Source organism: Thunnus thynnus, chromosome 6, assembly GCF_963924715.1.
Source record: "Thunnus thynnus chromosome 6, fThuThy2.1, whole genome shotgun sequence".
Classification (NCBI taxonomy): domain Eukaryota; kingdom Metazoa; phylum Chordata; class Actinopteri; order Scombriformes; family Scombridae; genus Thunnus; species Thunnus thynnus.
Window position 1 is genome coordinate 16,999,530 of NC_089522.1, and position 23,623 is coordinate 17,023,152.

A 23,623-nucleotide genomic window follows, 5' to 3' on the forward strand; every position below is an offset into this window, starting at 1 on the left:
GTTTTAGCATCTGTGTGGGTATACAATGAGTTGTGTTTGTGTGTGTGTGTTTGTGTGTGTTGTGTTTGGTGTTTGTATGGCCATGTGTTTCCATGCATGTCTGTGTGTCATCCCTGTCATGGGAATAATTACTACCAAGGCCCCCTGGCTTAGAGTAACAGCAGGGTTAGTTTGTTGTCCCAGCAAATGGATTTCCATGGGAAAACAGAACCAAGATGCTGTCTCTCATCACGCAGACACACTGAAATCATTCAGGCAGGCAGGGGGTCCTCAGCAGCACAGCAGATTTGGGAGCCATAGTCTCCATGATTCAGTCACAGCACTTATTTAGACAGTTAGAGAGGTTTGCTCTGACACAACAGACGGGCAGCAAGAACTGTGGATGAACAGATTTTGGGAGAGCTGTGGAGACAAGTGACAGAGAGGAGAAAGAGAGCAGACTAACTCCACAGACAGTAAGGGGAGCAAGGTTGGCTGCTGTCTGTTTCTTTCTCTTAATCCTTAAATCTTCTGTAATCAGGATGAGAGGGAGAGAGCATGTTGCCTGACCCAGGACAGCAGAGTCTATGTTGGGACCTGGACGGATTGCTGGCTGATGAGGCAACCTAACTGGCCAGTAGCAGAGATGGAGGGAGGGGGCAGCGTAGAGCTGGAGTCAGTTTGGGAAACTTAAACTTAACCAGTTGCTACCAAGCGCCAACAGGAAGAGTGGAAATCTAATACACCAAGATGCTTTAACCAACCAAGAGTGAGTTCATAAAGACAGAAAAAGGAGAAGACTATCCATGGATGGATTGTTTTAGGGTGAGACTTTGACTGTTATTTGACTGTTTGACTGCTATTACTATTTGTTTTTTCCATGTTTTTGTATAAATGGTTACACATCTTTTACATCTACACACCACACAGTTCAGAGGGACAGCAGAGATAGTTCATATTTGGCATTTAGAAGAAGGAGCTTGAGCAGATTGAAAGTTGTTGCTCAGCAGGAAGTGCAGGCCACAATGCTAAAGTGGGAGCTTTCTATGTTTGTGCAGAGGAAGGAAAGAAAGAGAAAGGTTTGTGTGATAGTAACATTCATTCTTCTGCTCGACACAATACTGAAATAGAAACATATGTTTGCAGGATTAAAGGAGTTGAGTGGTTCTATCTGGCATTTAACGAGAGCTTATCCTAAAGATGCTATTACTCTAATAACTTAGTATTAACATATAATTGTTAGCAGGTGCAAAGCTAATTCTGTGCAAACAATTATCATTGTAAATTCTGTTGTGGATATGGTGTAGTGATATATGCAGGGCCAAGGCAGCTTGCAAACTAAAACCCTCAAATCCTCACTGGAAGGGCCTGGCAGTATTTTCCGAATTCACTTTATCGCTGATGCACAAACACACATTTAAGCAATCAAGCTTTTTATATATTTCTCACTCTCATCTGGAGCTCCTTCAAAACAAGAAGTCTAGCCTATCTTTTGTCTGAGTTTTGAGAAACAGCAGCATCACTGGTTTCAAAATGTACTGTTCAAAATGAATGTTTTTTGAATAGTTGATTGAAAATAGTGGTAGTTGAGAATAATTGTTGATTTAAGCCAGAAAACCACTGGACATCCAAGTGCACTTGGATGTCACACGGTTAAGACACCATGACAGATGCTGTCACTAGTCTGGCCTCCCATTGCTTCTGGCACCATATGGCCTTTTGCAGCCCAGTACACTCCTCCTACTATGCCTTCATTCACATTACTTTCACAGACTGAGCTTCTGCACAAGTACAATGTTTAATGACCATTTACTGTACCTTTTATATATTCATACATATTCACAGATCTTGCACATTTATATACATTTTGTGGGCTTCAATTACCTTAAATATGCTGAAATTATTTGTTTAATCTCAGAGTCATAGTAACTACCCCTCCTCTGTTCTATAATGGGCTGAGCCAGTGAACAAACATGGTTAAAAAAGCATGTTATACAGACAGCCTCTTATAAATCAAAGACTTACGGATCAGCAACTCTGACAGGAGGGCTAAAGTGAGGTGAAGCTCCTCATCCTCTTTAGGCATGGTGCCTCAAAGACAAGCCCTATAAGGTCACCAGATCTATTTAAAATGCTTATTTCAAAGGGTGCCAGTGTTGTGTTGTTAGTGTTGCAGTCACATTTGAGCTAGTGTAAGATGCTTATGTTGGGGAGACGAAATTATACACATTCCTGAATAAGATGAGACTAAACAAAATGCAGTTGGATAAGAACACATTTTGTTATTGGCACCTAAAATGATGCATGTAATATGTCAGCAGTCTTTGTTAAGGGGCCATCGGAGCTATTCTCCTAACACTGCAACAAGTTTTACACCCAAAACATGACAATGCGGTTATCTAAATTGAAAATGAGCTCATTCAGTCTGAACTCAGAGGTTGTGTAAGGTTGTCATATGGTTGGAAAGACGAGGAGGGGATCTAAAACATGAAAATTATATTTTTGTTCATGACAATAACACTTAATATTTTTCTGTTTAAGATGTGGGTGGTGTGCAGCAAACCAGACAACCAGGTGTGATCCCAGGGGTCCCACCCATGGCCACTGCAAACGATGACCCCGACCTGGGCGAGGGCCCATCCGAGGACTCGGACATCCTTCTGGATGAATGTGACTCAGAGAGTTTGTTTTCTGATGACTCAGTGTTTCCCGAATATGAAAGGGATGACGAGGACAAAGAGCCTCCTAAAACACTGTATGAGGCCTGTGCTAAGAATGATCCCACATCCCTGCGTAGGATCATGGCAAGAGGAATCACTAAAGAAGAGGCCATAGAGCTGGACATCAACGGCAAAGTAAGATACATTTCATTTTCCTTTTTATCGCACAAGTCAAGAAATGTATATTTCTGTGACAAAGCCCAAAATGAATGTAAATTACAACAAAAGTCAATTTATTTCTTCCTTGTTTTCTGTCAGAATGGACTGATGCTGGCTGTGAGCAAAGGATTCGTAGACATTGTCACCATACTGCACACATGTCCACTAATAGACATAAACCACCAAGACAATGATGGCAACACTGCTCTCATGATTGCTGCACAGGCAGGTAGGTATGAAGACGGCACAAAACTACATCCAGCCTTAATTAAATCAAATCATATTAACACATCATCACTTGTTTCAATCCAGGCTTCATCACCATTCTAAACTATATCCTTAACTACTACTCTGGTGTGGACACTGAGGTCAAGGATCCTCGTGGCTTCACAGCCCTCATCAAGGCAGGCCTGCAGGGCCGAGAAGAGTGTGTGTCGGCCCTACTAATGCATGGTAAGTTTATGGGACATTACACCTCATAAACTCTGAAGTATTTCCTAATTCAGATAGGAGGAGCATCACTTATTTGGAGACTGATGCAGACCCTCACCCATGGTACATATCAAATGATTTAGGAGAAGTTAGGATGCTAGGATGATAATTACTGTGTACAATTCATGAACACATATAGGGAAAGATATACCATAAATTACATATAAACGTTCTATCCATGTGATACACAAGCTAAACCCAGACACTTGATCCGTGAGCTAATCTAGGATTAGTCCTAATAAACCGAACACAGACACATTTAGGATAGTGCTGTAAAAATTCCACACACTTTTTATTCAACTTCAATTATGTCCAAACCAGACTGATAACATTAATCTTCAATCTGGTCTGATTTACAGGCAAACATGAGCCATGTGTGGTACATATGCCTTGTCTTCCTACAATAATGGGCTAAACTGACTGATTACAGCCAGAGTTTTACAGCAGATCTGCGAGATTCTGGCCTGATTTGGTATATTTTTTTCACCTAACTGCAATCTATATCATATTTTACTATATTGTGAGATAGCCTGATTTGTTTCTGTCAGTGTCATGCTACACACCTATTCAATGAGTTGTGCTCCAAAAGTGACCACATGGGGGGGTCATTTTACTAAGTTGAAGAAGCAATTGATTTCCTCACATCCCTCAACATCTAACCAATAATAACTTGTTTCTTTGTTTTCTCTGCTTTCTATTTCTCCTCCGCTTTCCGTGTGCAGGTGCAAATATGAATGCAAGGGACCTGGTCCAAAGGAGAGGCCTAAGGGACTGGGTCCTTAGGACAGGAAGGTTTGAGACTCTGGTCAGACTACGCCGCCTGCAGGCTCAGCCTGTAGCTGAGCAGTTCTGTGAAAGCTACATTCCTGATTGGCCTGACTTGGAGCAACTGGTAGCGAAGGCCACTGCCTCCAAAACAGTTAGTCAGAAGTTGAGACAGTGCGTAAAAGACAGACTTACTATCAACTTCCCTCGGGACCCCCAAGAAAATGGAGTCATGGACCATATGGTGCGGATGACCACAGGCATCCACAGCCCCCTGATAGCCACCGGTTGCCGTCCACTCTGTCCTACCAGCCCTCCAGAGATTGGCAAGCGACGGTTTGCAGTTCCTGAACTACTTGAAAAGCACAGCAGCAAGGAGCTGGAGGAGAGCACAGTGTCCCACAGTAACGGCTCCATCACCTCAGCTTCTCCCACTGCTGTGTCAGCCAAATCCGTATCTCTGACCTCCTACTACGAGGCAGAGCGCAGGGAAAACCTGCTGAGAGGCTTCCTTCCCCGCAGCCTGGCACACAGGAACAGCATCTTCCCCTCTGGCTGTGTTCCTAAGATTGAAGTGACAAAATCTAGGGAGCCCACTCCAAAGAAAGAGAAAAAGAAGAAAAACCAAAAGGGCTACCTGGAGCCTCCTGTCTGGAAGTACAAGGCGGCCAGGGAGGAGAAAAAGAGAGAGAAGAAGCAAAAGGAAAAAGAAAACGAGGAAGAGAAAAAAAATAAGGAGTCGAAACCTTCATCAAGCAAAAAATGAGGCATTATTCTCTTTTCCACAGAGGATTTCACTGTAATAATGTCATCATGAGGGATGAGCATGTGATTACAGTGACCCTGAGGCCAGTTTAACAGAAGAAAAAGGAACTGAAAAAGTTTGTAAGTGTGCTATTGGCAAAGAAAACCCAACAACACCCATAGATGGATTTGAACTTTGGCTTGGAGTGAATTTGCAAAACTGGAGTGACTTGAATTTACTACATATGGTGTATTTTTCAGCATCTCTGGAAAGCTGAAAATTATTTTAAACAACCCTCCGTTGGTTTTGGGAATATATTGTGACATAGACATTTCTGACATAAGTCTGTAATTCAACTCCTAATTGGTGGATTAGTAGATAAAGTCTCATGGGGATGCAAAGTTACACTAAACATGGACACCTGTCATTATATTATTTTTTTTAAACACTGTACACTTATGAAGATTTTACCAAGCTGTGTATTGTGAACGGTTTCCAAGTAGCGTGCCATCATGGTATTTAATGCAAAATAACCAAAACAATAGAATAATCCATTGTGGCTGCTTTTTACAAGGCCACACACTTAAGTTTCACAGGCAACTAAGGTTGTCATACCTTTTTTCTTTTTCCTCTCTGCAATGGAACTAATGCCAACCCATCAAACCAATTGTTACAGAAATTGGTACATTGTAGTCTAAGAAACAGAGGCACAGTTGTGTCATAACAATCCCTCTTGCGCCACCATCAGTCAAAGGTAAAGTGATATATTTGACTTGATTTGCTGATCACTAATGTGGCTCTAACCTCATCATCTTTAATATTTTCAACTATACACAAACCCTTTTGACCCAAAGAATAAAGGCTGTTTGATAAAGTTTTTTATCAAACACTCTTTCTTTTGCCTCTTCTTCCTCTAGGAAGGTTATCCACTGTATGTAACATGTAGCATCTACCAGATGCCTTTATTATGTCTTTTTGACAGAATTTTCATACTCTAAACTTTGTGAAAAATGAACTAAAAGCTGTCTGCGACACTTTGTCTGATCATGAGATAGCCTGCGCTTACAAGTCTCCGGTCAGCCGGTGCTTACACCATCACAACAATTGCTGCTAACAATATTTTTCATAGAAATCAACAGCAGACCTCACATCTGCGTTCTGAATTACATACACACAGAAAAGAATCTATTTGTACATAATGTTACTCAGGAAATTTGTGTTAATAATATGATGGGCATACATTAAACATCTATCTATCTATCTATCTATTGATCTATCTATCTATCTATCTATCAAGGCATCTATTGGGACACTTTAAAATATTCTGTTTATAGATCAACTTGGTAAATTGTAAAATTATGTATAAATGAAAAACTAATAACTCATACACTTGTAACCACATTGCATATTTGTGTTATCTGAAAAAATGTTCTATTTAGATAATGTTCATATGAAACATTTGAGGATCATTCCTGGGGTTTTTTTTTAAGTGAAAGTGACTCAGAAAGTTCAGGTCTTCTACCTCAGTGAGACAGATGAAAACTTGTGTTTGTATTCAAGCTTGGAATAAATTCACTGACCTTTGCAAGTGAGTTTGTTTTTCTTCCATGTAACCAAAAGTACCATTAGTGTGTTTGAAGTGGTTACATAAAACATTTTGGTGATGTGCAGTTACTGAAATAGAAAGAGATGTTAAAGTTACCTCCTCGACACTGCTCATATAGAATAAAGTTGCTTTGAGCTTCTAAAGGAAGCCTATAATGTGCACTCTAGAGTGGCATGGGATGGCTTTTGAACCTTGGTCTGTAATCTTTTAATCTAATGTGCGGTATCATTATATAATAGTTAGCTTTTATGGGTAGCTACTTTGATTTTTTTTTTTTATTACTGTTTTTAATTTCCTGGGTTTCATGCTAACATTTGAAGTTTCCTGTCTCAACAAAAAGCACAAGTACACAAACAGAGAGATCAGTCTTGTTTAAGTGGTCATTTTAAGTATTAAACATCACATATAACATTATATTTTTAGTGTTTAGTGTCACTTCCTCTTCACAGAGGGAACTTGCTGACTCGAGGTCAGCTCTAAAATAAATACCTCTCGAAAGTTCAATGAAAGAACACATTAGACCGCAACCATGAGACTGTGAACACATATTCACAAACAGATGTAGCACAATTGTGCAGTTTTTGACCTCTGAGAATATCACTGGGAAGTGTGAATGTGACTTAAGTCAAAACTACATGAGGGCCATAGCTAAAATATTGGCTTTCAGTAGTATCAAAGAAAAGTAAAATAAGCCTCCTCTTTATCAAGAATTTGCTTATGAATAACTCACAGTACAATGTCTGTTGGAGCAATATCACAGTTCCTCTCCTCTAGTAGATTGTACAACAAATGAAGGCTTTTCTAGAAAGACCTTCAGGGAATAGGGCAGGGTGGCTCTTTGACTCACAGAGATTAGTTGGAGAGAAACATACGTAAATGCTGATTGAAAAAAAGAACAACAATTTGCTCTCTTTTCTACATGACAGCTGATGTGAGAGCTTCCAGCTGTGTCTGCAGCCGTAAGCCAAAAAACTGAGAGATTACAGAGTCTGAGAACAAGGAGGGGAATTTATATTACAGACATGAAGACATCTCTCTTAGGCTCTGCTGAATGAAGTGTTTTTCACATAGTGCCGTCTCTCTGGCATCTAAGAGACAGCTCTGTAATAGCTATTGAGAAACATCTCAACTGCCACAATACCACCATTGTTACAAAAGATGAGCATTTGAGCACCATTGTCCGCCATCCGAAATTTGAGAGGACACGTAAGCATTACAATACTCACCAAATACGTTAGCCGTACAGATCAGCAGGATAGTGTTGTCTCTTCATAGAATGATGAATCTTGAAGTTCGCCTACACTCAAAACTGTGCTTATTTCACGCGGATGTTTGAACCTCACTGTGCAGAATGTCATATGTGCAGAGTTTGACAAGACAGGGCTGTTTTCACATTTATTTACTGAAGCTGGTGGAGTTTAAGACTTGTACATGTGAGCATGATTTTATGACCTCATAATTAAACCACTCATGGTCCAATATGCAACTTAGAGAGGTGTGATGTGTAAACTTGGAACCTCTAGTCCAACACTAAGAATGGACTTTTCGTTGAAGTAGGGGACTTTTTTTTTCTTTTGTTTATTGTTACTTCACTTAGATGACCTTCACTGTGCAGAATGATGTATGTACAGAGTTTGACACTAGAAAACTGTTGCTATGCATCACCTTAAATCTGTGAACCCACAAGCATCACAGTGGTCAGCCACAGCCAATCATGGTCCAGTATGCAACTTACACAAATGTAAGGCCAGCAGTTAAACCTATTGACCCTCCTATTGTGTTAGGGTCAAATTTGACCCGTTTTCAAGTTTCAATGTGTGAAAAATACTTTAAATTTTTTCTAATCAAAACAAGGCTTCATTACATCCTCAACAATTGCCTTCTGAATACAATAAAACACATTTCGATCTTTTTTTTTAATGCCTATATATTCAAAAAAATTAATTCTGTTGAGTCATGGGTCAAATTTGACCTGGTAGTATTATTCATGCACAGAAAAACATAGTAAATGTTGCCAAACCATCATGAATAACAAAAATTACAACAAAACAAATAGTAATGAAATCCTATAAAAATAGTATAATAATATTGTGTAATAATATTAAAATTATGTTTCATGCCAAGAAAGCATATTGACTTGAATTCAATTGTAGAGTGGCACACAGCAAATATGATTCCAAGCACACACCCCCACTCTCTCCTTTACTCACACTCAATACACACACACATATCTCCTGTCCACCAGCTATATATGGATATATCTGTATAGAAATATATAGGCTGCGGCTTTCTTACACTTAACTCTTTAACCCTAATCCTACCAAATGGGATAACACAGAGACCCCAGAGGTATATTTTATTTTATTTTATCTCAAAGGTGCTATATTCTATCATTCCAATTTTTCAATCAGTTTGTTCCTAATGACTTCATATCATTGTTTCCTGTTTCTGTTTTTAGTGTTTTTTTGACCCCGGTCAAAAGCACCCAATTCTGCCTATGCAGTTTTAATATATGGAACTATTTATTGAGTTCATGTTTGTTATTAATTACATATGTAACTAATAATGTTTTGAAAAGAAATAAGTTAACATTTTGCTATGATGGACAGTAGTTTATTCTTGGGGTCCCCAGGGACCCCAGTCAGTAGTCTTTGTATGTTAAATATGTTGGTAGGATGAGGGTTAAGATCACCCCTTTTGCTGAAATGATAAAGCCTTCACTGGGCTGCAGTGAGAACTTATAAAAAAATATGGTTTGTGGTTACATAAATTAGCCTATAAAATGTCATTGTATCCTAGTTGGGTCTTTGAAGCACATTCCTGTCAGTGTGCAGACACCAGCACACAGGGGAAAGAGGAAAATGAGAGGTTTCGCAAAGCAACAGGAAAACCGCAATGAGAACACATTCCAGGCAGAGCAGACCCTGTACGGGACAATGAGGGGTGGGACAAAACTGTAAACTATTTAAAATCTGCAATCTTGCCTTCAGATCACGAACACAGACAACAACAAAAGAAAGGTCTTTACTTGGTGGCACAGAGCTTACGGTGTAGCGACACTTGAGAAGTTGTCACAGCGGAGGGTTGTCGGTGGTTTATCAGCGCAGATTTGGACCGAGATGAGATAGACTCGCCCTGCCAGGACATAGCCGCCTTTTTTTATTTTCTACGTCTTTCACTTCTTCTTTATAACTCACTTGTTATCACCTGAACGGTTTCAGCTTTTATTTATTTTGGAGCAGAAAGCGAGCGGACGAACTTTCTTTCCTAGAAACGTCGTTTTGTCGTCTTCAAAGCAGGAAACGATGTGAGCTCTCTTTGGATGAAACATCTGCAACTGAGCCGTTTAAACGAAAACTAAAGCGATTTAAATCCCTCTGGAAATGGAGCCAGCTGTATGTTAAACGTATCTTGTACTTTTTGACACACTTTGGTCACGGAGGAGACACTTGAAGCTGACTTTGATATGGGAGACGAGCGGCGCTTACATCTGTCACGTTGAACGGCGAGCAGAAAACAGGTAATGGCGTAAAACATTGTTTTCTCTATCTGTAGGTGTTGTATACGTTGCACTGTGATTGTTATAGCCTATAGCTTATGATGTGAACTGTAGCTAACACTGAACTTCAAGTCACCTTTGGCAGCGCCACACATCACTCCACGTGTTTCCAGATGTGAACCAACAGCTGTCAAGAAGTGGTCCACCTGGACTAACGACAAATTAACATTTAACATGATTTTTAACGTATATGACACTCTTTTCATTATAATACCAACTTGAAGGTGGAGTTTTATGTAGCTTTTGCCCCATTTGTTCCTTACTGTCCCATCTTCAACAGTAAACTGCTGCTTAAATGTGAAAACATCAGTAATAATCACATCATATAGCATATAATCATACACTGACTAAACCTGTGTACTTGTACTCATGTGATATGTTTGATTCAGGACTTTCACTTGCAAGTATCTTTAGACATCTCTCTTCTTTTTTTACATCTTGCACCACTTGCCTGTACTTTGTGTGCTAAGATTCATATCTCAAAAACATGTTGAGGTGAAAAGTTCAGACGTCTTGAAATTTGCAGAAATGACATATTTGCTGCATAAGTGGGCCTATATCTTAAAACATAAATATAATCATAGATGTGTACGTCTCCTCCTTGCACATTTTTATCTATACCTCACACACGACACACACACACACACACATAGCCTTTGTGTGTATAGGGCATGACATCCATGACATCAGGTCACACTCATACTGGGGTTTTTTTGGAAGCAAAGACCAGTTTATGTGTATCTATGTGTAGGTCTAAGGTCTACATGGCAGACAAATCAAATAAAGTGACAGTCGAGATCTGTCCTTTTCTTTCCCAGACACGCATTCATTGTAGTTATGCATGTGAGAGATTGCATGCAGCAACTGAGGTATAAAGCCTGCCAAGCCTAGCTTTGTCTGTGAAATGAAGATACAATCAGTCATTCCATTCTGTCGCTGTAACTAGCAGACGGTCGCAATCACTGGATTACAGATTTAAGGGTTTTTCCACATAAAATACACACGCAGCACACAAACGTTCTAAATGCTCGGCTAAGTCATTAAAAAAGGGACTGAATGTGATGTTGTCTACCATTAAGCCACATGATAGAAGCTTCTGCAGTGTCACTGCTTAAAGTTGCTTTCCAGAGATAGAGTTATAGGGCTTTTTGGTGCGATGAGGCCCAGTGGAGGGGCTGTTGGAGGAGGCTGCTGTGCTATGCCATGCCCCCACCATCCACCACCATAACCATACAGTCATCCAGATGGAATGAGAGATCTGCCTCCCCGAGTCAAAGCTGTGTAGATGAGAGGAAGAGATGACAATGGATCTTTTCCCCTTGGGTCAAGCGGGTGTAGCATTAGACAGAAGGGAGACAAACAGGAGAGAGGAAGTGTGCTGGAATCTTAAGTCAGGCTGCCTACGATGAAGGACATGATTACGGCTCTCTCCTATGTCAGAACCCTGTGGATGATAAAAAATGATAGCTAGAGAAATGAGACGCAGTTGTGCCGCCTCCACTGAGAATAAATTCATTCTGTGGGGTGGAGTTGTGTTTATGCTTTTCCTCCTCTGGACCCACAGATTAACTGACACTGACATGTAGGCTGCATAATACAGGAAGTGCTCTTTGCTGTTTAGTGAAATATGGCTTGTGGTTTCAGTAAGTGAGAGTTGAATGCTGAGCTGGGTTCTCATCGTTTGAGCTGGAGCTCCAGAGCTTAACCAGATAGAAGGGAAGTCTAAAGATACACTCTAAAAAAAAAAAGAGAATACACTGACTCAACTTAAGAAAAATAAGGTAATAAATTTGCATTCGTCTTTTTAAGTAATTCAAATGCAGCCATTATTGAGTAAATCCCATGAGACTTTTATAGTTAGAGTAATTCAATTAGTTTGTACAACCAACATGATTTGTTTTGTCCTCTAAAAGCTTAATTAAGTTGAACCAACTTAATTTCAATTAAAAAGTTTTGGTGATATTAAGTGGTCAACTTGCTTCATTTAAGCTATTCTAACGTCTTTATTTTACATCCATTCTACTCAGAAATGCCCAGGTACATTGTTACCTTCATTGTTTTGAGTATTGAGTATTATTATTTCACTTGCAAGCTTTTACCAGGAAGTTGCTCTTAAACAAGATAAACAAAAACAACAACACATTCAAATGATTAATGTGGATTTTGGAGGACTGAATCCAAGGCTTCACTCTCTGCGCATGTTAAAGATTAGAATAGAAAAATAACACTATACACTATGTGGAAAGGAATACATCAATGTATCTGGTGTACATCAGTGTTGCTGGTGTTGGCAAAAACACATCAGATGGCTACATAAATTCTCCCTGAGGAATATAGAAGCATGTTTTCCACGTTACTTTGTAAATACATATCTGTTTTACTTCCAAAAAGAACACAGAAAACATCAGAAATGGATTTGAACAACATACATATTGCCAGTTCATTGGGTCCACCAAGCAAAAACTAATGCAGTTAACAGTCTTGCAATGAATTCTACCTTCATGAGAGTTAATCATATTCAGTTTTTGTTGAGACAGCTTTAGGGAGGTTTTGATTCAACTGTATTGTCATTTTGACGCTGTATAGATTATTTGTGCTTGTTGTAAAACTATCACATCATACTGATGTGCTTCTGTTTAGTCCACCCCATTTAGTTCAGTGAAGGAGGACTAAATATTTATAACACCTCAGCAGATACAAATAGAACACACACAATGGCAATATTAGTGTATTTTTTATCAATTAATCAAGTTTATTTGTCGCATGTAATCATGTAAGGTACGATCACAGTGAAATGTGATCCCGTCTGTTCCTTCGATATGCGCATTAAGAAGAGTTTAAATAGAATAAGTAGTAGTGATAAATATGTGTGTATGATTGGAGGGGGGGGAGTCTTAAGTAGTGACCTTATTATGTGCTAATGTTAAGTAGTGTGATTAAAATAACTAGCTTATTACTTAACTAAGCCTCTTCCTATGGCGTTTCTACAACATGGTGTCGACTGCCGCCTGCGTTTGCAGATTGCACTTGGACACAGAATGTTCTTTAGCTGTGGCTCAATTATCCAACTTTAACCTCACACAAAAATAACTCTAGGGTTTAAACATCAACATGCATCAATTTCAAACTGAAACATGTGTAGTAACCTACATTTGTTACACATTTATGCAGTTGTTATGCAGCTGTTGCTGACCAAACCTCCATCAACCCAATGGCAACTTTAAATTAGGACAGTGTTACAACTAACGTTACACAAGTTCAGTGTCAACATCATGCGGCTGCCAGTGTAAAACAAAACATAAAAAAAGACTATTTTGAAGACACTAGCTAGCTAAAAGTCTATCAACTTTACAATCGCTGAATAAGCTGAGGACAAGCTGTAATTTCAATTTCAGTGTTGTGTAAAAATGATTTCTTGCACTGTGCTGATACAGTTGGTAGCTGTTATGAATAAAACAAAGCAAAAATAGTTACTCACTTAGCTTTAAATTATATTCTATGCAAACTCCCATTTATCCTTCCTTTCTATTGGGGCAGCAAAACAAGTCAAGGCAAATTCAGCCTTGAAGCCTTTTGCTTTTAATGGATGCTCACCAGATACAAGTTGCACTGACTTAATACTTTTCTATTGTTAAGTGAGGGCAAACATGTTTATTCAAAATCAATTTATTACTAAGTGAAGACAGTCTTCTTTATATTCATTTTGACCAACTTCTTAAAATAAGTTATCAACTGACTAAAACATGTGTTTGTAACAAACCTATTTTTTTATTCTGAAAAAGTTGTTGATTTTAGGTGTTACTCACTAACCCCATGAATCATTTTTTTAGCATGTCAGATCTTTTTTCAGATTTCTCATGAAAAATGGAAATGGTCTGATCTAGCAGAAATTGCACATATGATTTGAAACCTTGATAAATGTTGGAAACTCCCCTGAGGACACTCTCACATTCAAGACAGATGGCTCTTAAAATAAATTCATATAAAGAAAACAGGTAAACCATGATTGGAAATTAAAGAAAAGTGTTTTTTTTATGACACCAATTGTATCCAATTACAACATGTCAAAAATCTTCAGTGATTTTTGACATGTTGTAATGTGGTGACTTATTGTGGTTTGAACTAAAATATATGTAGCTAAATGCATCACACCTAAAAGAGGATATCCGCAGTTTTGTGCTGACATGTGCAAGTTCCGCTGCCAGATGTGGGCAGTTCAAGGGATACAGTATTTGTTGTGAAAGAGATGTTAAGTATTATTTATTATTATTATTATTATTATTATTTATAGTATTATTTTATCAGAGCACTTGATGGTAAAGCAGACAGTGATGCTAACTTACAGCAAGCATTGACTAACCTGTCTTGGGTGGAAATAAGCTCATTTTAGAAATCATACTTTAAGACCATGCTACAAGCTATTATATATTTTTTGTGACATTTATGACAGTGATCATACTTATTACTTAAGGTTGAGTCTGAATTTATTCATTAAAGCTAAACAGGTTAAACATAATGCATGTTTCATTAAGCATTAACAGAACTAAGTAATCAGAAGTATAACCTTCTCAGGACAAAAGAACCTTTTGAGGAAGAAAAGTGAAGTGATACGAGGAGAGGACTGGATTTGAGTTTCATTAAATTCAGTATTCTTCATTATTCGTAAATTTATAAATTGTGGTGACAGACTGTCCATCAGGTGTAATTTCTTTCCCCTAAAGCATACTAGAGATGTAAATCAGTGGTTTAACAATGACTGTTTGCTTCACGAGTCAGTAATTGGCAATTTCAATTCCTGTTCTTATTTGATTAGATTTGTAAATTAGGTTTTGCTTCAGTAACAAATTGCCAAAACTGTATACCCATTGCATTCAAATGTGCAGTAATGTGACTCAGACTTTCCTTATTCATTAAGCTGCAAAACAACCAGGCAAGTACTTGTGGTACCTTGCAGTAGAAACCATCTTGTGGTCAGGGGCGAGCCTCTATAGAAACTGTCTCACCGACTTAATTCACACTTGTTCATGGGCCATTAGGCACCCATCATAGCATTGTTCATCTAACTGCACACTTTTGCGATTTACTATAAATGCCTCCCACCTCAGATTTCACAGAACAGACCTCAAGCACTGCATATACTACACAGATTGAGTAGTAAAAGAACCCACAAACATGCGCAGGTCACGTCTCGCTCACATATCAACCACATATCAGACAACAGCTTTTACTAAAGACATGCTTGTTAGATGATAGTAATATTGCTTGTATTGCTCTTAATCATGACTGTGGCCTTGGAACTGGAGTTGACCCTCGGGCACTGTGTTGTAGCTGCCCACTCTTAAATAGTCAAGTCAAATGCAGAACAAGAATTGCCATACAGGAATTAATAAAATGTAACTTCATATTTGAAAAAAAAGACATTTAAAACAATAAAAAAGAATAGTGAAGAAGTAACTTAAAGGTTGTCAGGACTGATGGTTGTTTGTGTTATTGTATGCTGCTTTCTTTTTTAGTCAGACAGTTAAAAACATGGAGAAATCTTCTAGTTTATGTAATAAATTGTAATTTATTAGTTTATGTAATTCCTTAGTGACAAACAAAGGGACAGTGGGATTACAAAAGGCAACTGTAATGAAATCATGAAGAAAAGAGTCTAAGAGTCTTGTGCCCAGCATGTGAACAAAAATCAAGAGGCTTGTAGGCACAGTTTGCTTTAAAGAAACACGTTTACCCATTTAGGTCTACTTCATATTTAGCAGAGTGTATAGCCCTGTTTCCAGGTTCCAGGTACTTTGGAACCAGAGGAACAAATCTCAGGAGCTAAACTTGGATCTAAAAGTCCCTGTTGTACAATCCTGTTTCCGTTTCCATGGCATCTGAGGAACCAGGTAGACCCATGAGGAATTAAAAAATGACGGCGGATGTTCTTTGTGTTTACTGCTGTATGAGCTAGATGTAAGGAATGAATGAAAAGGAGAAATGCAAAGAGCGTCTGTCCTCACAGTAAATATTCTGTGATGGTTATTTATTTCTGCTTTAGAACATAGAGACATGAAACAATCAGAAAACAACATTTTATTTCTCTCATTCACTGGCTTTGATCACGCTACTGTCGCTCCCCCTCTTCATTCGCTCTCGAGCTTGCTCGACCACCACCACGCTGTCTCTCTCTCTCTTTTTTCTCGCTCTTTTTTAAAACAAGTCAGGAAGCCGACAACAAAGCCTAACTTTACCTTTAATGTTAAAAAAATGAAGAGAAAAGTCTTCTACTCAGTCTAATATCGATACTAGAGTACTTTCTTGTTTTATGAATGAAGTGGTTCATAAGTTGAAACAGTCAGGGTGTCTGTATTTGACCAATCAGCGACGGTTGTCCCTGCAAAGCCCACCCCCAAAGTTCCTGTATTTTTAGAAAGTACTTTCGGGAAGGACTTTCTGGGGATAAAACAATCTCCCTGGAACTCATTTAGACCCCAGTTCATCCGGTGGAAACGCAGGTAGGGGAACTGAGTTCCTCAAAAGGTTCTTAGTCCCTGGGGAAAGTTCCTGGCGTGGAAACGCTCCTTATGTAAACAACATAGGCTCTGTTACAGTTGATATTTTTTACTGTGTTTTGTGCTCTTTTTGTTTACAGTTGTTCTTTACTACAATTTATTCACTTTTTATTGATATTTTAGTTAAATAAATCACGTCAACCTGAGTGTCAAGTTACAGACTAGTGTGCTTCAGCTGTGAGAAAGGCTGAGTCGTGTATGACGGCCCTCCTGTTTGCGTGACCCTCTGCAGTGCAGCCCTAAACAATGAGTAGCCTGAGTCTCGCCGGCTAGTCGGGTGGGGCCACTCAATGGCAGGAAGCATAGCCATCAATATTTATTTTGCAAGCAGGGTAGTCGAGGAGTCGACAGGCCTGGAGCCTGGGTAGCACAGCGCCACACACAGTCTCAACACACATACACAAACACTCTGGAGTGCTGTTACAGCCTCCTTCCCCTTAAGCCCCTTTTTCCCATCCAGAGCAATTACAACACAGGCAGACAGGCTGGGCCCTCGGACTGTTGTTTTTGACCTCATAGCTTCCTCTGCCAAAGAGTCCGGGCTGTAGCCACTGCTCGACTCTTCATATACACTGCTATTAAGTTACAGTCTGTAAATTTCAATCACATAGCAGTTGAAATGTCATGAAATCTCTGGTTTCTCGTTATAACAGGGCCTAATAAAGAGACAGTCTATATTACCATCATTTTGTTATATTAACTGTTATTAATTACTTTTTTCTTGTTTCACAGAGATGGGAAGCTCTGCTCTGCTTACAGTGGTGCTAGCTGGGGCATTTCTGTGGATCTCTGCTATCCATGCAGGTGAGTTAGTGGTCAGATGTAGAAAATGTCCACTGTTGTAACGAGCATTCACTCTGCTCCACTCAATTACAGCTCCATTAAAGGATACTTTTGATAATGATGCCACATAACTCACTGAGAATGCAGCTTTTAGTACTTTGTTTTTGTTCTCCAGCTCACACATAGACTCTAGAGTTCAGTCTCACGGTTCTCACCAACCCTCTCATATAAAACAAAGAGCTGATACCAGCAAACAAGCTCAGACAAGCAAAGCACGGGCTACCTGCCTGGCATGAGAGGGCAGAGTGGCTGGTGAAGACAGTCAAGTATCAACTCAGGAATTGGTGAACCAAACCAGAGCTCAAAAGGCTCATAAATATTAGACTTACTTTGTCAGATGGCCTGAAACAGAATGCTTGTGTTGCTCCATCTTTCTGCCTCCTAGTGGTCAGTTTTGAACATATTAACTTTATAGCCACAGTGAAACGGAAATTAGAGTGTCTTTAGCCTCTATACTGTTACGTATTTCCCAGTGAAATGGAATATGTGTGGGGTGTACAGTTACAAGAGGGATTTAAATCAAATCTTCAGATGGGATTGGACTGCTAAAAAGGGGCTTAGCGAATATAGCGTGATAGTTAGCTTCCACAGACACACCTCCCTCGCCTCTTGTTAGATTAGGAAGATGATGAGGGGGAAATGAACAAATTAGACCCCAACTACATTCTTTTGGAGATGAAAACAAAGTTTTTGCTTACTGATATAACACACACTTCCCTTTATAATGCTGCTCTGCTAGCTACTATCACAAGTATTCAAGTGCAGTTTTATTTTGATTAGATGGATTTTTACACCCCTGAGTTCAAGATGAGTCATCAAACATTTATAAATGTTTTACAGGAAGAGAAAAGACAAGGATTTTGATATAATTTCTTAATATAAATGTATATATATATATGTGTGTGTGTGTGTTTGGCATATAACAAGAGATACATAAACAATTGACACAGGGACACAGGATTAGAACTATGAAAATGTTTTTTTAATTTGCTGTGTCTTTATGCATTGTTTCAGTATTTTGGGGGAGGGGTTTTCCCTTTTCCACTCATTTGTGGCTTAGATGTTCATTCTGCAAGTGTCTGCAGAGTTATGTTTCAGCCAGGAGTTTTTACATGAGAATGCCTTTGCTGCAAGTATTTGTGCTTTTCAACGCACACACACTATATGCATTTAAACTTTTATGCTAGTGAGTTCAAGCTTTACCAACTGACCTGGCCATTATTTGCTACAGTCATATTTGGCATGAATTACCTCAATCATATGTCAGTGAAAAAAAGAAAAACATAAGTACCATAATCCAGAGGCAAATTTGGGAGGATTTAGGATATAAAAACAACCCCCTAATCACCATGAACATCCCAGTTTACCTTGATTTAGTCATTCCTCCTCTTTTTCTCAGACTTTTCATTTCCTGTTGTTCTGTTTTTCTGTTGTTCTGTTTTTCTGTCACTCTGATTCAGGTAGACCACGGACTGTATCATTTCAAAACCAAAAGTACCTCTCCTGGTTAACCACAAGCCTTGCACATCTATGTGACATCTTGTGGCTGCCAGGAAATGTAGATACATACGTATCTCTTTCTATTACCACTAGAGTTTCCCCTTGAGGAAGCCAAGGTCTCTTTACAAGTACAGCTTATCACTTTCTAATCTTATACTTCATGTTTGGCCTTGCTTGTCTCTTAGTTTTCCCAGAACATTCATCTTTGGCAGGTTTCTCAATTTATTATTCACTTATACAACCGTGTAATGCACATGCATTTGTGCACATATGCACAAATGTTCCTGTGAGCAAACACGTGCATTTGCCTGTTTGTCTGCACTGTCTGTGTATATTTCCTTCTGCTTCAGACTCCGAAGATGATGGGAAGCTGCTGTGTGCGTGCGAGAATCAAAAAGGCACATGTGTGAACGGAACCTGCAGAGGAGACCTCTGCTTTTACACTTGGGTGCAGGGCTACGAGGAGAAGGGTTGTTTCCTTGAGGCAAACTACCGGGAGCAATGCTCCACCTCCTTTGAGCGCTTCTATGTCCACTGCTGCAGAGAGGACCTGTGCAACACCTATGCCACACCACCTCCGGGTATTGGTCAGTACCCAAAGCCATTGCTTTCCAACATTTGAACAGCACATTCATGTAACCTGAAGAACCAGTGTGGTATTGATCTTCCTGGTTTGGCATCAATGTCCTCACAGGCTCTGCTTTGTACTGATGGGATTCAAAGCTTCCCTCTACATAGTAACTGCTTCCCCCTTGTGGTCAGGTTGAGTAAATGAATATTGAGTGGCTTTCCCAGTTTAGACTGATGACACACTGAATGTTACGTTACCTGTATGTTTACCTTCAATCAAAATAGAATACCAAATTATAAACTTCTCTTGATAATGTTGTGAAGTGTTCTCCACTGGTTTCGCAAACTCAAATATGTGTGTGTGCCTGATTGCTTATATGTGTAACCAGATGGAGAATCGACAGCAATGCCCCCAGAACTCCTGCGTCCAGAGCTGTGGATCACCGTGGCGTTGCTGCTGTTAATCATGGTTGCCAGTGTGTGTGGCCTGTTGGTGTTCCTGCGCTTCCGACGTGCCCACTGTCGACTGAGAAATGTTGAGGACCATGACGTCACCATGCTTAAAGTCCCCAGTGGAGATGACCCCACATACGGCGTAAGAGACATTTGATGTTGACAGAATACTATCAAAAGATGTTCTAGTTTTCCAGTTGTCATATATGGATTATCTCTTTTCATCTCTTTCTCCAGGATATCTTTGATGAGTTTTGTACGTCAGGGAGTGGGACAGGGCTGCCCTATCTGGTCCAAAGGACTATGGCCAGACAGATCTCACTTGTCGAGTGTGTCGGTCAGTCTCCTTCCTCACCACTGCTGCTCCACTCTGTCTTTTTTCTGTGCTTTCCAGTTGTGTAATTGTGTCACTCTGTTCTCAGGTAAAGGCAGGTATGGGGAGGTGTGGAGAGGAACTTGGATGGGGGAGAGTGTGGCTGTCAAGATCTTCTCCTCTAGGGATGAGCAGTCCTGGTTCAGAGAGACAGAGATCTACAATACTGTGCAGCTGCGACATGACAACATACTGGGTACGGCAGCAGATTTAATTTCAAAAGACATTATTCCTGTGATGTGCTTCCTGTGAAGGGAAAGGTGCAGTAGCACTTCAAAAGGCATCAGCCAAAAGACAGACATTGAAATAGCCATCTTCTCTTCCGGCTTTAGGTTTCATAGCCTCTGACATGACATCCAAGAATTCCAGCACCCAGCTGTGGCTCGTCACCCACTTTCATGAGCTGGGTTCACTCTACGACTTCTTGCAGTACAGCAGCTTGGAGCCTGAAAGCTGCCTGAGGATGTGTCTGTCTGTGGCCTGTGGTCTGGTCCACCTCCACACTGAGATTGTCAGCTCCCAGGGCAAGCCAGCTATCGCCCACCGGGACCTGAAAAGTCGAAACATCCTGGTAAAGCGGAACGGACAGTGCTGCATCGCTGACCTTGGTGAGGGTTGAGTCGAAGCGAGGAAAGCACATCACACCTTCTAACTGTGTCTGTTTCCAACTTGCACTGATTATTTCACTCAATATCTTGAGAAAAAACAGTAGTCAGCTATATTGAAGTTGGGAATGTGCTGCAAATTAAAAGGTTGTGTCTGTGCTTTGTGCCTTCTCTTTTAGGTTTGGCTGTGATACACTCTCAGTCCAATGACTACCTCGATGTGGGCAACAATCCTCGTGTGGGGACCAAGCGCTACATGGCCCCTGAGGTGCTGGATGAGAGTATACGTACGGACGTCTTTGAGTCCTACAAGCAAACTGACATCTGGGCCCTGGGTCTGGTTTTCTGGGAAATTTCACGCAGGACCATTGTCAATGGTAACTTGAGGCAACAGCAGATTCGATTTTTGTCCCTTTGTAGATTTTAGTTGGTGTAGTAATTTTTACCTACTCAATTTTCAGGAGGAAAATGTTATTCAATGAATCTGTTATAAGTTGATGTGCTACCCATTCACTCAAATGCATCATGTTGAAAATGTGTTTTCTCTGTCATGTCTGTCTGGCTCTGGTAGAGTATACATAAGAGGCAGTTTGTCCCATGTCTCTCAGCACTCCAGTGTTTTCCTAGTCTGTGTCTGTCTCTACTATCCTCTCTCATGATTAGCACTGCAGTAATTATAAACAGTCTTATCTGGTGTCAGCACTCGCTTGTACATAGTCCAGATGCCCTCACACACAATTTGTAGATGGACGCGCACACACAGGCACACATTAACAAACACACTTAGTGTAAATGGATGCACATACACATCCATAACTTTGTGTGTGTGCTATTTGGGTGCACACACATACACACACTCAACAGGCCTTTCAGATCTTCATCATAGTGTAGTCGCCAGGGAATTGATATCTTTCCTGCTCTCTTGTTTAGTCAAACATACTTTACAAAACTCCCACTATAGTCTATCTCAAGGAGTGTGCTATTTCAGGCCTTGTATGAAGAGAAAATTATGTACTGAAAATTTCAGAGATAAAAGAGGTTCAACAGTCTATTCATTAAGTTGATAATGAGTTGGGTTTTTTTACAATGCACCCTAAGTCTTACAACCTGTGTTGTAATAGTTTGGTAATTATTTTTCTGCTCAACTGAAGAAACAGCACGGCTGAATCTTTTTAAAAATCTCTGTTGTGTTGTTTTAGGGATTGTGGAAGAGTACCGTCCTCCCTTCTTTGACATGGTGCCCTCAGATCCCAGCTTTGAGGAAATGAAGAAGGTGGTGTGTGTGGACCAGCAGAGGCCCAGCTTGCACAACAGACTTCATTCCCATCCGGTAGGCCATCTGATACATGCACACACACACACACACAAGTGCAATTATTTTCACTTCTCCTCACCTTTGGCACTCACATATTCTCAAATTCCCACACTTATACCTAACAAGACATGTGCTCACACAGGTAAACCTTGTGCACATACAGTCAACATAGTAATACTGCTTTAACAGAAACATTACAAAACACTAACTGTGATGGACAAGTGGTATTTTACATTTGTCACTGTGTGTCCAGATCCTGTCGGCCATTGTGAAGATCATGAAGGAGTGCTGGTTCCAGAATGCGCCAGCCCGCCTCACAGCGCTGCGGGTGAAGAAGACGCTTTCCAAACTGGACCACGACAGCGACTTCAGCATCGAGAAACTCAAACGGGACATCTAGACCAGAGCACCAGAATGAAACAGGGCCACAAGATTGAAACAGCTTGAAGGGATTTTGCACCACATTCCAACAGCATTGGGTGCATATCATTAGCATATTTTGAACTAATGACTCACACAGTCACTGCATTATATTAAAACCATATGACTTTGAACAGTAGTGTCTAGACTGTCCTGCACCCAAGGCTATTTTCTTTGTTAGCCCAATTTTCATCTCCCATATTTCGGGTGCCTTAAACCAAGAGGCCCCTAAAAGAAAACCAATGAGATCAAATATTTCTTTTCAGCTGCAAAAAACTTAGATCAGACGACAGAGTGATGATCACAGAACAATTCATAGGCTGTTTTTCGACACACACAGGATTTTATTCATCATTCTGTAAACATAGCGTGATTACTCATCGTCTTGGATGAGAGGAAGTACAACATAGTTTTGTTTTTGTCATACTGGAGTTTCTCTGAAATAAAATTGCACTTGCGGGTTTTCCCATAATTACCAACACCACAGAAAAGAGAACAGGAAGAGCCTGGTTGTCCTTCACTATAACTACAGGAAACATGTAAGTAATAACATGCTCATAACAAAGCACATTACCTGTTTAACTTTTATAAAAATGAGCATTTATCATCCGCACATAGACGCAATGAGCTATTTAGTTGTACATATTTTAACTGTGGCCGTTGTCTTATATCACCATTGGGTTTGTTGTAAATATTTAACCTATTTCAAAAGTGGGTATTATTTTCTATTATTCAGCAAAGAGACACATTATATTATTCATTTTTATGACACAACTTTTTTACAAAATATTTTTCTACATTTCTGTAGGCCTAAAATGTACCATCACCATCCCTATGAATTCACAACAGTTAAAAAGTAAATAACTGACATGTAATATTGTATATGTTGAATAAAGGATTGTATTTTTCAAATGTTGGGGCTGTGTATTCTGATTTGTAGCAGATATGAATGCAATCCTCTCATT

General features: G+C 39.8%; 2 protein-coding genes across 3 annotated transcripts; both read left to right on the plus strand.

Annotated features, from left to right (window-relative positions):
* Positions 1–681: 681 nt before the first annotated feature.
* Positions 682–6,448, plus strand: ankrd33aa (ankyrin repeat domain 33Aa). Its single transcript, XM_067592207.1, has 5 exons — positions 682–804; positions 2,521–2,834; positions 2,958–3,087; positions 3,171–3,311; positions 4,073–6,448. Exons 2-5 carry the CDS (start codon positions 2,577–2,579, stop codon positions 4,879–4,881), a joined length of 1,338 nt encoding a protein of 445 aa, XP_067448308.1. The 5' UTR covers positions 682–804; positions 2,521–2,576; the 3' UTR covers positions 4,882–6,448.
* Positions 6,449–9,313: 2,865 nt separating this feature from the next.
* Positions 9,314–23,570, plus strand: acvrl1 (activin A receptor like type 1). Of its 2 annotated transcripts, none has more exons than XM_067592208.1 (10): positions 9,314–9,986; positions 17,312–17,383; positions 19,273–19,509; positions 19,882–20,087; positions 20,183–20,282; positions 20,368–20,514; positions 20,651–20,926; positions 21,103–21,300; positions 22,123–22,253; positions 22,492–23,570. In XM_067592208.1, exons 2-10 carry the CDS (start codon positions 17,314–17,316, stop codon positions 22,636–22,638), a joined length of 1,512 nt encoding a protein of 503 aa, XP_067448309.1. In that variant the 5' UTR covers positions 9,314–9,986; positions 17,312–17,313; the 3' UTR covers positions 22,639–23,570. The 2 variants fall into 2 exon arrangements, with proteins under 2 accessions (XP_067448309.1, XP_067448310.1); XM_067592209.1 differs by lacking the exon at positions 9,314–9,986 and adding an exon at positions 11,783–11,806.
* The last annotated feature ends 53 nt before the right edge of the window (positions 23,571–23,623 follow it).